Consider the following 13934-nt stretch of genomic DNA (forward strand, 5'->3'; position numbering starts at 1 on the left):
AAACTATTTTTCCGGCAATATTGTAATTTAGTTTTTGTATTTGAAAAAAAACGTCATCTATAATAGATTTTACAAGAAAATTAGTGAAACATAAATAAATTTGACCTTCAAAATAATAAATTAAAATTAGTCATTGAAATAAAAAAAAAGTAAAAAAAAAAATGTGTATGAGGGGAATTAAATATACCCATATGGATTATATTTTTTTAAAAAAATAATTAAAACATTAAATTAAAATTAATCACTTCCATTAGAGGGAAACAGTATATATGAGTCACTTTCATAACAAAAAGTATATCAGCTCTGAATGACAAAGTTGAGAGGTATATCAAACCCTTTTCCGTAAATATTTTTTAAGGACAATGACACCTATAAGGGTCATCGGCCGCTATAACTATAGCCTTTTGTGGCAATCTTATTAAGTCAACATGAATATCCTTACATTTTATGCATAGTCGTTACTAAAATGATACATTAGTGACAACTATAAGTATTTGTGGCGATCTTATTAAATCGCTACAAATAATACTTTTAGTGACAACTTATAAATTAGAGTGATTGAGCATTAACAAACATAATAATTAAACACACTGTTAAATCAATTAATGTATCTTCACAAATATGCACAATATTAAAATACTTATATAGTCTATAAAATAGTTCTTAGTACATTAATGGATGGAAGAGACACTAAACATACATAATTATTCATTTTTGGAAGGTGAAGAAACAAAAGGAAATGGGGTAATAATTTCCAGAATAGTTCTTTGTTTGGCATTAAAAAAAAACAAGAAAGCAACTCAAAGAATATTTTAAGAAAAAAAAAATATTGAGTTGATTAGTTAATTAGCTTCTTTTTCCTAGTGTTTTCCCTATTTTATTTTTAATTTCCACTCGATGTTCGACTAAATTTAAATTCGCGCCAAAAAATTCTATGAATTTATCCATATGTATGGAGTATTTGCTTTTAATTAGTTTGAATAAGGAAAATGATTTTTATTTACTCTTGAAATATTCAATTTATCTTTTGTTTTAACACTTTTTCGGTGATTTTTTAAACCCTCCCTACGAGCTCCCACGTGCCATAAATTTCGTCTCATGTTTGCCCCTTCATCCAACGATTATCGAATTTGGCTCTAACATTTGACACCGTTAAACCACTACAAAAGGCATAATCCACGATTAAATTATACACCAATCAATTGGTTTATATATATCCTCAACAATATTTTGCAACACGTTTTGAACAATCGAAAATATCCATAGATTATATCTATGTTTCTTTCACCGTTTCAATCAAATCAAATCGATTTTTTTTTACGATGAGAAATCGTCAGTGGGAGGGGCCTATTTAAATTGAAAGATAACGATGATAGCTCTTATATAAACCGAAAAGTAAACAAAAGGCATGTATGTATGTATGTATGACATAAATGGCAAATGCTAGAGACTACCTATTAGGGAGTACTTCCCCTTTCAATCTTATTCGAATTAGTATTTGATACAGATATTGAACATCGAATGGAATATTTCAAAAATGTTAAGAGATTAGGATGGAGTTGCCAAAACAGCTATTGTGTGGTCTTTAAATACAGTAACTTCATGATGAAAACAGCAAATAGATGATTGTTACTGTGTTTGAAGATTATTATATATTAATTGTTTTGACAACTCCATCTTAGTCATTTGTTGACTAGCTTATTGTTTTATATATGGAAAAGGGTCAAAATTGCTCTTGAACTATGCGAAATAGATCACTTATATCCTTGATTATATTTTGGGATCAAAAATACCCCGCGAGACCACAAATACTCTCAAGAGTTAACACCTCAAATTTTTAGTGACGTAAAAGGCCACGTGGGACTAATCCTTTCACCTAAGCGTTGCCAACTAAGATTCACTACAAAAGAACTAGACCTTTAGCGGCGACAACAATCGCCACAAATATCGTCATAAAGGTTCTTAACATTAAATTCTGCTTTTGTGTTTTTTTCTTCATTGTTTTTAAAAAACCAAAAATGATATCGATTAAAGAGGAGTTTGAAGACACTATATATTTTATTTTTATGTCATATATAAATGTATAAAATGTACAATGATGCATTATGTAGTGGGAGATTTGAATCGAGAAGTAATTTTAATGATTTTCGTAATAATATTGGATGTTTTTATTATTGATAGTGCAAGTTATTTATTTTAGAAAATTAGGTTGCAACTGAAAATTAATTATCATATTTTTTTGTTGAAAAAATAGGTTTTTACTAGCGAATGGTTGTTGTGGCCTTAGTTGCCACTAAAAAACAGTCATACCCTTTAGTGGCAATATTTTCGGGATTTTGTGGCAACTTTGTCGCCGATAAGGGTCAAGTTCTTTTGTAATGAATCCTAATTGGCAACGCTTAGGTGGAGGGATTAGTCCCATGTGGCTTGCCACATCGCTAAAAAATTAGATAGTTAACTCTTGAGGATATTTGTGGTCTCCTGGGATAACAGCAGAGGTATTTTTTATCTCAAAATGTAATGGAGGGTACAAGTGGTCTATTTCGCATACTTTAGGGGTATTTTTTACCCTTTTCCGTTTTATATATATAGTATAATATAAAAATGAACATTTTTTTCACATAAGTCTTTTTATCAATTGAGTGAGAAAAAGAAATTGAGAAATTAAACGGACCATCAAAAAGTGACCAAACTTACAATCCCCTTTGATTTAGTTTCTTTCTTCTTTTTATTTACATTGGATATATGATTCTTTTTGTCCTTTTAACTTTTAGTTTACGAAAAATATTTTCCTAGAAAATAAGTGATTTTTTTAAATTTTTTAATTTCATTTTGTTTGTTTAGTAAACAAAATTTCTTGTCTAAAATGTATTTATATACCATCTGGACAAACATTATAAAAAGTCAAGGGGGGAGATGTGTACAGGCTAGAGCACACAAAGATCTCACTTGTCCTAAACAAATACGTAGAGGTTTTTGTGGGATTGTGGAGGGAGTCTCAATCGATCTTGGAGGTTGAAGACTACAAGAATTTGGTGTGTTGGAGGATCAGGAGTAAAATATCACTTATAAAACTTATTTTCCTTACTTCCATCAAGAAAGGCACTCTCCTAATTTTGACGGAACTAATCATTTCTCCAAGAAAAAATATTTTCAAAATTTTTGATCAACCGAACATGACGATCTGAAAAATAATTTCACACTGCCAAACACTTCCCTAATCCATTAAATATTCTGTTAAAATGTATTTTCCCCTCACAACTTTCAAAATATCTACTTGAAACGAGAGCCTATCGAAAACAATTTCTCATTAAACTTGTGAGATCACACTGAATATATTATTATTGTTTCAGCTCCAAATATCTCTTTTCTTTGACATGAAACTTTCTCCAATTATATATTCCATCACAAAAGAAAAGAATGTTATAATAATGTACCAAATTTTCTAAAGTGACAAAGCTCAGGACCACCACTAAGCTTGATAAGTCCTTTTTTTCCAACTGAGGCCATACTTATAAGACCTAACAACAAGTAACTTAGTAGGGGCCTCCCCTTCTCTAAACCCTCTCCATCAAGAACAAAAATCCATCAAACAGATACCTGACACTATTACTAGATCCTATGTAGAGGTTGACAAGTGTTCAACACTCAAATATCTTTATAACGATGTTGTTTGTCTGACTATTACACATAATATAATATAACATGACAAATCGATTCAAAAAAAAAAAATTGACTGTTATAGTGAAATGTTATTATAGAGGATAGCAATTGACTTCTATACGCCAAGCAACTCATACAACAGGTAACCGTCCAAGAAAGATGGGACTAGCGAGTTACCTTGTATGTTGCTTGGACTTTTCAAAGTTATTGTGCACTCGTGTCAAATCTTCCGAAAGACGCACTATTTTGGGAATAATCCAACAAACTCACGGCAATATTCTTTGAAAAGTTTGATCAACATAAGTTACCTGCTATAACATATTAAAATGCACGAATAGTATAATAATTCTTTACATTATCGAGATATATATATATATATATATGTCAAATGCAAGTTGGAAAGTGATTTTGTAGACAGACAGAAAAACACACATGCATTCACTCCCACGTGAAGTAAATATCCTCTCAATGCCTCTTACCCCATTGTGGAAGATAACATTTGTGGACCTAGTAAAGTTTAAAGGCCATCGAGGAAAAGTTTTGTGCAGCCATAATATATGATTTACATGCACAGTATAATTCCGCAAGTGGAATTTAAAAAAGATAGTGTGTATGTACAATCACAAACCTTATCCTTACCAGAACCAAAGGGTGTTTCAGATAGACCCTCGACTCAAAAAAATAACAGGAGTAAAGAAATTAAGATAAATTACTAAACAAAGCATTCTAAAAAATGAATAGTAACTACAATAAATGCATAACACATAAGCAGATACTCAAACTTAGCATCAGCTGGCAAGTGAGTACTCCAACTTTATGAGTGCACACCTAAACACTTCAATTTAGTTGATCTCAACTGATAACTAAAAACTCCAACTCGTCCTCACTGTTTCTTGTGGACACCCGACTCTAACGTGACATACAAATTTTAATTTAGAGGTGTCTAGATGATCGTTTGGCAGAGTAAAGACAATTTGACGTGTTTAGATGTGAATATTCAAAGTTGGAATGTTTACGAATCAGCTAAGACCAACTTCAAGTGTTCAACTGACAGAGTAAAGACAATTTGACGTGTTTAGATGTGCATACTCAAAGTTGGAATGTTTACTTATCAGCTCAGACCAAATTTGAGTGTTTATTTATGTATTATAGCAAGTGACAAGAATAAATAATAACAGAAATAGAAACAAGAAGATTAGGATACACTGATAAGGCTGCAAAAATATAATAGCAGTACATATCACCTTCATTAGATGCTTTAAATAAAAAATCTGGTGATATTGTTTCACCAAATGTGAACACTTTGAATAAATAGTTGGTGTAGAATTCCAAATTCAGCAGATAAATTTTGCTCAAAATAGCAATGAGACATGTTAAAAATTGACATATATGGTGGTAGTTGGAACCACACTAGTGAAGTACCAAGTGATAGGTGAAATTTTCCACTATAAACAAAAACACTGTTGAATCCAAAATCAAATTTTTTCCATAAATTAACATCCACTTTCAAGTTATATAGTCCTCACATGCAGTCCAATAGACCACTTAATTAGGAGTTAATATCTTAAAAGGTCAATAAACTATGGAAAATTATCTAACAAAGTCACTAAACTATGTTTTATATCAATAAAATCACTAAAGTTCAGGCTTTTTTCTTCAAAAATCATTCAACTACATGATAAACTATTTTTATTTTTATTTTGTATCTATTTAATTATAAACCCACAAACAAACAAAATTATAGAATCTATTTATTTTTATGACATATAATCATAAACCCGTAAGTAAACAAAATTATATATATATATTTTTTTTATTATTTATTTTTTTTCTATTTTTATGCCATGTATGTTTTTTCTCATTTTGCAAAACAAGTATGTAGTTACGATATTTCTTTGGATTATTTCATATGAATACCATTTGAAACACTTGTAACCAACATTGGGAATGAAACTAAAGAGAAATAGATGTGATATATATAATCATGCTGGTATAGTAGTTCTAATATCAGATAAGCAAATTAACATAAGACCATTTCTTATTGCATACTAGGCTATTTATGAACACCATTGTTAGCCAACAAAGAAAAGAACACAACAGTGGGTAGATCGAATATAATGATAATAAAATAGATTCTAAAATTTGGCTTCATATTTAAATAGCATAAAATATTAATTTAATTTATCATGTCAAATTTATTTGTAGTTAAATGATTTTTGAAGATAAAAGTGTTAAGTTGAATGATTTTGTTGAGTTCAGTGACTTTACTAGATAATATCAGTCATATTTATTAACTCCTTAATTAGTGCTATTGATAGTGACATTTCAAAAAACTTCCCATTATATATTCTCTTGACCAACCTTAATTTTCTTGAGGCCATTCTACACCCTCTATTTTCACTCAAAGAAAAGGCAAATTTTCAACAAAACTTTGTGTCAACAACCACTTTTAAGAAAGAATGAAGTCATCACCAACTCATTTCTTCTTTAAACATAATAGTATGCTTCTAAGGCTTCTTATATTCATACTAGGCATTTGCTCAATAAACAGAAGTAACCTCTGTTGTGATCACCTTTTTGCCACCCCTTCAAGTTTCTCAGTGATTCAATCATCACTGAAACAGTTGAAGATTGAAGGGTACTTTAGTTTCAAGAATTTCGATCACGTCGCCAAGGATTTCGGCAACAGATATCACTTCCTTCCATCAGCTGTTCTGTACCCGAAATCGGTTTCAGACATATCATCCACTTTAAAACATATTTTTGACTTGGGAACAACAACTGACCTAACTGTTGCTGCTAGAGGACATGGTCACTCTCTAGAAGGACAAGCTCAAGCTTACCGGGGAGTAGTGATCAGCATGGAATCGCTTCGAGCACCAGCGATGCGTTTCCACCATGCAGGGGAACTGCCTTTTATTGATGTCTCTGCTGGAGAACTTTGGATAAACATCCTGCATGAAAGTCTTAAACTTGGATTAACACCAAAATCTTGGACTGATTATCTTCACCTTACAGTTGGAGGTACTTTGTCGAATGCCGGAATCAGCGGGCAAGCATTCAAACATGGACCTCAGATCAATAATGTCTACCAACTTGAAGTTGTCACTGGTATGTTCATGCACAACAAGTTTATTATGCCCCAGCTCCATAATATCAGCCAGACTTGATTTTTTTTGTATTCATGGCCAAACAGGCAAACACAACTCCAATTTTCAGATATCATATTTCACTTTTGAAAACAAAACTACTTTTTTCAAATAGTCACAATTTTCAAAGTCTTCCCATTTTTTCTATTTTATTCAATAGTACCAATCAGCACCTAAAAGTCATATGATTAATTAGTAAAAAAGTGATTACATTGTGGACTTGGACTCAACAAAGTCAGCAACAGAAGGCAATTCTGTTACAACAAGTCATCACCTTCTTCTTTTTCTAACTTCTGGATACTTAACTAAAACTATAGTGGAAAAATCACATCCCTCCATTTCTGTGAGTTGGATTGTTATGTATTATATTGCTGGAGGTTATTAAAAATAATATATTTTTTTCACAGGTAAAGGAGAGGTGATTACTTGTTCAAAGGAGCAGAATGCTGACCTGTTCTATGGTGTACTAGGAGGACTAGGCCAGTTTGGTATCATCACAAGGGCTAGGATTGCTCTTCAACCAGCACCTAAAAAGGTAATTTTTCTGACTCCTAATATCAAATAAGTTTAACGTTAATCGGAACAAGATTTAAGGAGGAAAAAACAGGGAAACAAGCCAGAAATTTCTACTAAAATCCAATTGTTAACAGGTAAAGTGGATCAGAGTGCTGTATTCAGATTTCTCAATATTTTCCAATGATCAAGAACAGTTGATATCATCCAAGGATTCTTTCGACTATGTAGAAGGATTTGTTATTATCAACAGAACAGGATTGCTGAACAACTGGAGGTCTACTTTCAATCCTAAAGATCCACTTCTAGCCAGAAAGTTCAGTTCTGAAGGAAAAGTTCTCTACTGCCTAGAAGTTGCCAAATACTTCAATCCAGAAGACACCCCTAATACTGATCAGGTAAGCTATTTTCTAAAGTCAAGTTTATTAAGCTTCTATCTTATGACTACCTTACACAATGTTCACCTAAACATGTCAATATCTTGACTGTTGTTTTCTTAATACTACAGAATATTGAAGTCCTCTTATCTAAGTTGAATTATATCGAATCCACGCTGTTCCAATCAGAAGTCTCCTACGTGGAATTCCTCGACAGAGTCCACGTGTCCGAGATGAAACTCCAAGAGAAGGGGTTATGGGATGTCCCTCATCCATGGCTAAACCTTTTAATTCCAAAGAGCAGGATTCATGACTTTGCACAAGAAGTTTTTGGGAAGATTCTTACTGACACTTGCCATGGTCCTATACTCATCTACCCAGTCAACAAATCGAAGTACGGAAATCATTATCACTCGAATAATCTTCTTACAGTATGTATGCATCTTCCTAACATGATGTATGATCATTTTGTCTTGCAGATGGATAAAAGGAACATCAATGGTTACGCCTGAAGAAGATGTCATGTATTTAATAGCATTTCTATCTTCTGCCATGCCATCTTCAACAGGAAAGGATGGACTAGAACATATTCTGAATAAGAATAAGAAGATACTGAACTTTTGCAATAAAGCACATATTGGAATGAAACAGTATTTGCCACATTACACTACACAGGAAGACTGGAAAGTTCACTTTGGCCCTCGATGGGAAACATTTGCTAGGAGGAAATCCACTTATGACCCTTTGTCTATCCTAGCTCCTGGACACAGAATTTTTGAAAGAGCATCACTCCTTCAACAACAATAACTTCTTCCAATAAAATAAATAGCTATATAGAGTTCTTTACATAGATCTATGGTTACAATGCTTCACAACGTACACATGTAACAAAGTTGAAGCATTGTAGCATTCTTTTTCAGAAAGAACTATCTTTGTACATTGAATACCTAAAAACTGGCAGCGACTCTGATGCTTGTGCTTAGGGGATTTGATTAAAGATTCAGTAAGATTCCACTCACGGTTGACATTTTAATTTTGCATAATGGATTTTAATATGGAATTCTAATCTCCAACACAACAAGATACATCAAACCGGAAAATGCACAAAGGAGAAACAATAGATTGACAAGTAAGCATGCTGCTAAAAAGATCCATCGAGCTTATAATTAATTTCATTCATGGGGATATGATTTATTTCATGAAGAACCATAAGACACATAAGGGAACGTTCAATCAACAGAAGAAGAACTGAGAGTTTAAGAGTGCCAGTAAACTGGAGAACACCTTGGAAGTCCACCTTAAGTTGTACAATGGTTAGATCTATTTCTTTGCAGGTTCTGTCCAGCCAAGGCCTGGTCGAGTAATGCTTTCACGTTGCCCTTCGTAGTCCCACGCATCACGAATAGAAGCTTCAAAGTCGGTGGTATCAGCTGCCACAGGAAGAACACTATTTAAATCGTCTCTTGCTCCTAGACCTCCGGCTCTTATTACGTCATCCATAGTGATATCTGCTTCCATGTTTACATCGCCATGAGATTTCTCATGTGCTGGGGCCACATAAGCTGCAACGTTTTTACCACCTTGACCTTGATTCACTTCAGATGTCTCTTTCACAGAAGCCTGCTGCATTTTTCTATAGGACTCAATGCCTACACTCTTAGCTGCAGCTAAAGATGTGTCACGTCAAAGGAAAGACATCATTTATTTTTTGCAACATTTGGAATTGATTAAGATCAGACAATTTATTATCATCTAATTGGACAACTGCTAAGTTTGAGAACACCTCACATACATTCTATCGATGAGAAGATTCATGAAAAGATGAAATACAGAAATTGTGATAACTACCCTAGGAGACAATGCGTTAGAGCTCTTTCTTCGACAAAAAGAGAATGATCCCCTTTTTTATTGTTCCTTTGCAAAAAGAAGGATGGTAAAATACAACATTTAGGATGCACTAAATCCTTATATCTTCAAGGTAGTTGGTATAGCCTTAAGATCCCTCACTTTGTCCTTCAGAGAACATCTTATCCAACTACTAACAGGGGAACTTCTTAAATTAATTTTTGATCAAGATACCACTAGTGTAGTGGCGGAGCCACATGAAGTTGAGCGGTGTCGACTGACACCCCTTCGTCGGAAAATTACACGGTGTAGCTCGAGTAAAAAATATTTTTTATGTATATATATTACATATTGACACTCCTTGACTTCTACGCGATTTTACTTCTTTATATTTTGACACCCCTTAGTTGAAGTTCTAGCTCTGCCATTGCACTAGTGGGTCAATTCAGCATATATTAATAGTAACCACCAGAAATTCAAATGACAAAGACATCTTCTTTTTTGATGGATCAAATGACAAAGACATCTTCTTCTTTTTTGATGGATCAAATGACAAAGACATCTTGTTGGGATAATACATTCAAGAACTTGAGTAATCAATTTTTGATGACCAACTGAGTAATGAATTTTCGAGTAACTTAAGGGTCAAATACTGATGTAGGGATAAGAATTCCCACAACAGACCAAACAGGAACCCTCTTCTCCCTTACAGTGTTGTGCCTTGATCAACTCTGTTTTCTTAACTAAGGAAAAGAACTTGACTGAAAAAGAGAGTGAGAAACAAGTATGTTATTTCTCTTGGGAAGGAGGGGAGTTATTAACTTCTGCAGGGCATTATTTATTCTTGCTAAAGAGAACATTTTGTCAGTTTCCTAACCAAGTAGATTCATCATCTCCTGCTAAGCAGAGGACGTTACCTAATCTTATTGATAATTATTCTGATGTGGCGATGCCAGTGTGTTTTGCAACCGCCTTCCACCCTTAATTTTATGGTGATGCACTTCATTCTCAGAAAGTGAGGAGTTTTTGCAAAATATTGAAATGCCCTCCTGTGTTTTGAGGATACCCCTGCCCTAGAAAACTGGTACACTTCACTTTAAGCAAGTCCTGCACCTTAAATTCCACACAGCCCATCAACGGTAATATCTATCTACTTAGCCTTGAGGAACGTTCAAGTTTCATTTGTCATATTGCCTATCCAATTTTTTGGGCTCCGATAATCCACCACATCTTTTCCCACCTTATTATGTTTGATTTCCAACATCCTTACACTATTTTTCTGATCAATATTACATCCTTTAACTATTTGGTTAGCTTCTTCCAATGATATACTTTTATGTAAGCCCCTAATTAAACTCTTTCAGACACCAAAAGACATATAAAATTCTATAATCTGTTAGAAATTTAAAAAGCAACAAACCTACGAATAAATTAATCGTTTCAGAACAAACAGAAAATATTGTTAGAAGACCAGGGGTACGCGATGGGCAGAATGGAGACCTAATAGCAAGCCAAAATACCTTGTGAAGCTCCAAGTGTATCGTGGTCCATGCTGCCTAAATTAAAACAGAAGTTAAGATTTCCGCTAGCAAGTACCTTCACCACTTAAGATTTCCACTCACAAGTATCTTCACCAGCTCACAACCCCTCGACAGAACTTTCAAAAACCCTGTAACAGCAGCAGCATCTATTATTATCCAAGGACAAGAAACCATGAACGTACACTACAAAATCAGACTATATACTAAACAGCCAAGCAAGAGGAAGAGAAAATGAAATACACTTCTCAAAATTTGTCAGATTAAGACTCAAGTTTTGAAACCAAATGATTTTTGTTACTGCATACCATTACTCGTGCTTATTTTCTCCACTTTCAAACAAGACAAATAGAAGACCTAACACGCAATCTACCAATAGAAATTCCAGTCATTTCTTGAATTAGTTACCAGTCTTGCCTACCTTAACTTTCTAATCTTATATCATCAGTCACTAACAGACACAAAAAGGAGAGCAGAAGCAAGCTAGCATTTTGGTTATGGATTCGGCCAAACCCAGCAGCTTTGGTTCAAACCGTGTAATTTGTTTAAAAGTTTCGTTGAATATGTTTATACTATTAATTTAAAATCCTATAACTTAAGTCTCTAGTCTCAAACATATATGTTTCAAATCTTGACTCCGCCTCTGAAGGCGAAGAAATATCATTCACTCCAATCCTTTCCACAAAAACTTGCTTGTACCAACTAGAGAAATTTCTATACGTTATAGTACCCTTTAAGAATTTTTTGTGTCAATATATCCTTCTACTTCTTGTTTTGTCTTCTTTTTCTTTTTTAACTTTTTTAGGGGAATGATTAGTGGAGTTAGCACTAACTCGTGTGTACCTTAACTTATTTACTGTGCAGCCAAGTTAACCTGCACACCAAGTCTAGAGTAGATGGGATCATACTGAGTGTTGTGAGTGTTGTAGCTAGGACCAGGGGCGGAGCTTGAGGGACGAAATGGGTTCCTAAGTCATATAAGGTCCAACAAAACATTATGTATACATCGTACATGTTGAGCTTGAACCCCTTAGCGAAAATCCAGCCTCCGCTACTAGCTAGGAATCAAACAAAGAATCCTCAAGTTGTTACTCCTTGCCTCAACCACTCAGCCGCCTATCATGGACTTCAATCTTGACTTTGTTATTAGCCCTCTTTACATTGGTAAACATACATCCATCTAGAAAGATCAACACGTACATATATATTACATATTCAAGACAAAGACTGCACTTTTATTATGAATCTTTCAAAATAAGTTCAGTCATTTCAAAACACTAACTTCCTCTTCATCCCCCCTCCACCAATAATTAGCAATTTTTGCAAGAATTAATTTTCATCCCTCATCTAGAAAGAGAACGTGAAAACATAGCTAGAACCAACAACAACATACGCAGTGTCCCACAAGTGGGGTCTGGGGAGAGTGGTATGTACACAGCCTTGGATCAGTGATAATCAGCAATCGATTTCTAGGTTTCATCATGAACCTAATTGGTTATTTCCAATTATGTAAAACAGTAAATCAATAGTTCAAACCGCACTCCTACATTGTTAAGGTAGAGAGATTCTTTCGCAACAGACCTTCGGCTCAAGTAAAGCATATAAAAACAAGTACGTAAAGCAAATACAATAGCACGCAGAAACCATGCTGAAAACAACAAAGAAGAGAAACATAGCAAAAAACAAAATAATGCGATAACTGAAGTAAACGAACGAAACATCAGGTAATACTAAAAATCAAAGAATAAAATCTTAGCTAGAACCATCACAAGAAAACAAGTCATCCATTGAGAAATACTCAATAATAAGCAGCAAGCACTAAAAAGAACCAATCTTTTTCAAGAAAAATCCAATCTTGCAAATGTTTATGCATCTGTTGATTAATAAAACACAACATCAATGTATCCATTAAATTAGAGATTAAAAGGGGTTAGCAGACTGACCAAAATGAAGAGAATAAGCAAAAGGGTATCTGCAATATCAACTATTCTGCTATTCTGCCGCACTCTGTTATGGGATTCTTGAATGTGATTTTTGTTTATGCGGGTGTTGAGTGGAGTTGACAGCGCAAAATATACGTGTAGTAGAGAAAGACAGAACACGTATCTTTGTCGTTTTGCAATGCTGCCAACTTATGAATTGGAATTCTAGCAAAAGTTACCCCAATGGCCCAATCTTGATTTGTGCACATTTTATTGGCCCAAGTGTTTGGTGTTTTTTTAGAAAATAATCAAAATGGTCCTTCATGTATGAATATTGTTTTATGTTCATTCTTAATATATTTCATATTTTGTTGGCCCAAGTGTTTGGTGGTTTTTGAGAAAATAATCAAAATGGTCCTTCATGTATGAATATTGTTTTATGTTAATCCTTAATATATTTCATATGATTCATATGATCCTTAATGTATATGAAAAAATGATCATTTTAGTCTTTTAATCCTAAAATTAACCAAAAAAAAAAGACGATTAAATTTAACAGATTTGCTTTCTTTCACCGTCACCACCATAAACCCTTCTCCTCAACTTCTTTCTTTTGCTATTTGAGGTCATACTCTATATCCTTATAAGAAAAATAATATATACTACATCCATTTCTCATCTCCGTCTAAACAAAATTTTCAGAAGCTTCCATTATCATACATAAAAAACAATAAGACAACCAAAATCATTAAAACAAATGTAAACTAAGTAAATCAAATTAAAGACTCAATTTCTCCTACTAGGAGATCACCATAAATCAACTCTTTTAAAACTGTAACTAGTTATTCTTTCTTGTCGAGGTGATTTATGGGGAGGATATAGCTTTCTTTTGTTTTATTCCTTTCAAAATTACTAATTTTTTCAAGC

At 33.5% G+C, this 13934-nt stretch overlaps 2 protein-coding genes across 5 annotated transcripts; one reads left to right on the top strand and one right to left on the bottom strand.

Moving 5' to 3' along the window:
* Positions 1 to 6023: 6023 nt before the first annotated feature.
* LOC125856699 (cytokinin dehydrogenase 1) lies at positions 6024 to 8720 on the top strand. Its single transcript, XM_049536319.1, has 5 exons — positions 6024 to 6774; positions 7220 to 7347; positions 7463 to 7723; positions 7834 to 8096; positions 8182 to 8720. The coding sequence occupies exons 1-5, from the start codon at positions 6123 to 6125 to the stop codon at positions 8507 to 8509; spliced, it is 1632 nt and encodes a 543-aa protein (XP_049392276.1). The 5' UTR covers positions 6024 to 6122; the 3' UTR covers positions 8510 to 8720.
* Positions 8721 to 8863: 143 nt separating this feature from the next.
* On the bottom strand, positions 8864 to 13201 carry LOC125856738 (uncharacterized). 4 transcript variants are annotated; one of them, XM_049536361.1, is made up of 3 exons: positions 13029 to 13201; positions 11068 to 11216; positions 8864 to 9369 (listed from the first exon to the last, which is right to left on the bottom strand). In XM_049536361.1, exons 2-3 carry the CDS (start codon positions 11096 to 11098, stop codon positions 9023 to 9025), a joined length of 378 nt encoding a protein of 125 aa, XP_049392318.1. In that variant the 5' UTR covers positions 11099 to 11216; positions 13029 to 13201; the 3' UTR covers positions 8864 to 9022. The 4 variants fall into 4 exon arrangements, with proteins under 4 accessions (XP_049392318.1, XP_049392319.1, XP_049392321.1 ...); XM_049536362.1 differs by having other exon boundaries at positions 8864 to 9363; positions 13029 to 13200; XM_049536364.1 differs by lacking the exon at positions 11068 to 11216 and having other exon boundaries at positions 8864 to 9363; positions 13029 to 13195.
* Positions 13202 to 13934: the final 733 nt, after the last annotated feature.

This window comes from Solanum stenotomum, chromosome 2 (assembly GCF_019186545.1).
Source record: "Solanum stenotomum isolate F172 chromosome 2, ASM1918654v1, whole genome shotgun sequence".
Taxonomy (NCBI): domain Eukaryota; kingdom Viridiplantae; phylum Streptophyta; class Magnoliopsida; order Solanales; family Solanaceae; genus Solanum; species Solanum stenotomum.

Bases quoted from the DNA above. Each gene is read 5' to 3' on its own strand.
- LOC125856699 (XM_049536319.1), top strand. From the start codon at position 6,123: ATGAAGTCATCACCAACTCATTTCTTCTTTAAACATAATAGTATGCTT. The intron at 7,724-7,833 runs GTAAGCTATTTT...TTAATACTACAG, and splicing joins ACACCCCTAATACTGATCAG to AATATTGAAGTCCTCTTATC. The intron at 8,097-8,181 runs GTACGGAAATCA...TTTGTCTTGCAG, and splicing joins TACCCAGTCAACAAATCGAA to ATGGATAAAAGGAACATCAA.
- LOC125856738 (XM_049536361.1), bottom strand. From the start codon at position 11,098: ATGGACCACGATACACTTGGAGCTTCACAAG. The intron at 9,370-11,067 runs GTATTTTGGCTT...ACACATCTTTAG, and splicing joins TACACTTGGAGCTTCACAAG to CTGCAGCTAAGAGTGTAGGC.